Source organism: Aspergillus nomiae, assembly GCF_001204775.2.
Source record: "Aspergillus nomiae NRRL 13137 chromosome Unknown contig00071, whole genome shotgun sequence".
NCBI lineage: Eukaryota > Fungi > Ascomycota > Eurotiomycetes > Eurotiales > Aspergillaceae > Aspergillus > Aspergillus nomiae.
In genome coordinates this window covers 11,382-14,086 of record NW_015378126.1, presented here as the reverse complement: position 1 = coordinate 14,086, position 2,705 = coordinate 11,382, and the positions used below count along the sequence as shown (strand labels likewise).

Here is a 2,705-nt window from a genome sequence, read left to right as displayed (position 1 = left end):
CCCAAAAGATTCGATTTCACTCCAACTGCAGAATTCTTCCCCATTCTGTCTATTTCATGTAAATTCTTTGTGTCCTCCACCTCTGATTTGCCTCTCCTTTTAATCTTCAGACATCTCGTTGACAAAGCTTATCTCAGTGCTTTGTTCTCTTTGAATCAAACGTTGCCCACCTCCGCATTCCACGATTAGATTTTGTACCTCCCATTGTCTGTGAGGGATTGGAATAAGCCCTACTACGCACCCTCGGCCCATGTCTCCAAGTGGCTCACGTATTATTGATCCCATGCGAGCCTCCACCGGAACGGTGCAGCTCAGCTCCTCTTATGACCCCTCCTCCGCTAGTCGATCCGCATACTCCGGCTATCCGTCCAGCGCGCCCTATGTGGTGACAGCGTACGACCCACGGTATTTTCGGGAAGGAGGATTAGAAGCCCAGCGAGTCTCATCAAAAACTTATCGAGATGCTGGCCACTCAACCAAATTGCGAACCGAGTATGAAGTTCGCCCAAGACAACGGAGCAATACTACCTCCGCGGCAGACGCCCATTTGGCTCCTGGTCGGCTTCATGGCCCCAGAGCCCCTCCTGTCATAACAACTCACTACCGCCGTTCTCCTAGCCCTCTCCCAAGCCATGACCATCATCCGGTGCATTCCTCTTCGCCCCGGCGCCACCGGCGCCACCCTCTGTCCGTCTCTCATATCGATTATGCCAGTGATACAGGAAGGCTGGACCCGAACGATAGAGGGATTATGTCACCGATAGTTCACAGTGGTTACAGGGAACAGGATCCCAGTAGACGCTCGCGATATCCACCTACGGGAGGCCTTCGCAAGGGGGAGGACATTGACGATTATGATGCTTATTCCTATACCAATCCTCGCGAACAGTTTGAGAAAGATTCTGCCGCGCGAATTCACCACGATCGGGGCTCATACTGGAGGGAGAGGCCCCTGAGCTTGACCGGGATTGATGATCCTCAGCTAGTGTCAAGAAGCGGACCCCGATCGCCAAAGCCTCCTCCATCTACAAGAGGTTTCGACAGACTGGAGTGGGACCCAAGGGTACGGCGTCCTATGCAGGGCTCTGCTGATAGCGACGTTGACGTCGCCAGTGCGCACCGGCGGATGGGGCGACGAAATCCGGTTCATCTACACCAAGAAGCGGATGAAGGGTACTCTTCATACAGGAGCGATTACGAAGATGCTCACCGTCACCGGCATCGGCATCGACGGCATAACAGCAGTAGGAGTAGTCGACAGCCTTATGATGACGGTGCGTCAAGGAGCTCCATCACTAATGAGCCTGCTCCCCAAGGCACTACTACTGGGCTAGGGACGGCTGTCTTAGGAGGTGTATATGATGACCATGAATCTCAACGAGCCGAGCGCCATCGCTCTTACGATCACGATACGCGAGAGCGTCAGAATCGACCGCAGAGGCCGTCTAGACGCCGAGCCGACAGCGATTCCGATGAATACACTTCTGACGAGGACCTGAGGAAACACAGACGCGAGGCGTCGGCGCGCCCGAAAGCTAGCCGATCTGATGACTCTGCAAGCGGCAGCGAGCGCCCTCGACGGCGCCGGTCCCACTCACGCCATCGTCCGCAGAATAGCCCTACCAACAAGGAGATGATCCAGGTAGATCGTCAGGAAGATAAAAGGGCAGAATCTACAGTTTCGAAGGACAGCGAGACTCCACCGAAAGGGATTCTAAAAACTCCTACGGATAAATTCCCAGAGGAACCGAACCCTGTACGAGAAGGGGTGGCGCCTCTGAAGGACGCGCACAAGAAAGGCATTCCTCCCGGAGCGCGATGGACTAAGATTGATCGTCGACTAGTCAATCCCGCGGCCCTGGAAGCTGGCCGTGAGCGCTTCGAGGAACGGTCGGACTACGTGATAGTCTTGCGGGTGCTGAGCAAGGAGGAGATCCAAGCGTATGCAGTCAGGACACAAGAGATACGAGGTATGTTTGACCTGAAGGACCCTAGATCCGTAGGTCTTCAATACTAACAGCTTATAGATGCTCGCTACCGTGAGTATGTTCAAGAGCGACGTCGGAGGCGAGAGGAAGATAAGCGACGTGGTCGTGCGGTTGATGACTTCTCAAGTGACGATGAGGAAGATGACGACGATTCTCCTGAGGGAGTCGAGGATAAGCCGGCAGAGCAGCATAAGATGGCGGAGCCTGTGAAGTCAGCAGGCTAACCGACAACATTGGTCATGGACTTGGCTCTTGTTCCCTCTCTTGCCACCTTCTGTTATTTTCCTGTACTTTTTTTTTTTTTTTTTATTTCAGTTTCATCTTCTACGTTCCGCAATCCGATTGTTCGGATCTGCGCCGTAGTGTACACATATGAAGTCATGTGCTCATTTCTTGGATACATAATGGGATGTCGACGATTACAATGTTAGTTCAGCGTGCAGATGAATTGTTGATCATGATGTTGTTCGGTGTTCATGTGGAAAGCAAAGCGATCAATCAAACGTGACCATGATGTTTTGGCTCTATGTTGCGGGTTATTTATTGCATCATTGTATACATCATTTGGGCCAGGTCCGGTCCCCAGCAAACATGGAGAGATCCAATGAGCAGGGGAGGAACGAATTTTTGCAAGTCTCCTGACTGCTGTTAGAGAGATGTTGTACCACCGGAAGCCGCTCGCTGACTGGCTGAGGACACGAAGTTGAAGAAGGGAGG

General features: G+C 52.7%; 1 protein-coding gene across 1 annotated transcript; it reads left to right on the top strand.

Annotated features, from left to right (window-relative positions):
• Positions 1 to 250: 250 nt before the first annotated feature.
• ANOM_004442 (uncharacterized protein) lies at positions 251 to 2,212 on the top strand (the record flags this gene model as incomplete). Its single annotated transcript, XM_015549699.1, has 2 exons — positions 251 to 1,970; positions 2,028 to 2,212. 2 exons carry the CDS (start codon positions 251 to 253, stop codon positions 2,210 to 2,212), a joined length of 1,905 nt encoding a protein of 634 aa, XP_015408678.1.
• Between the last annotated feature and the right edge of the window lie 493 nt (positions 2,213 to 2,705).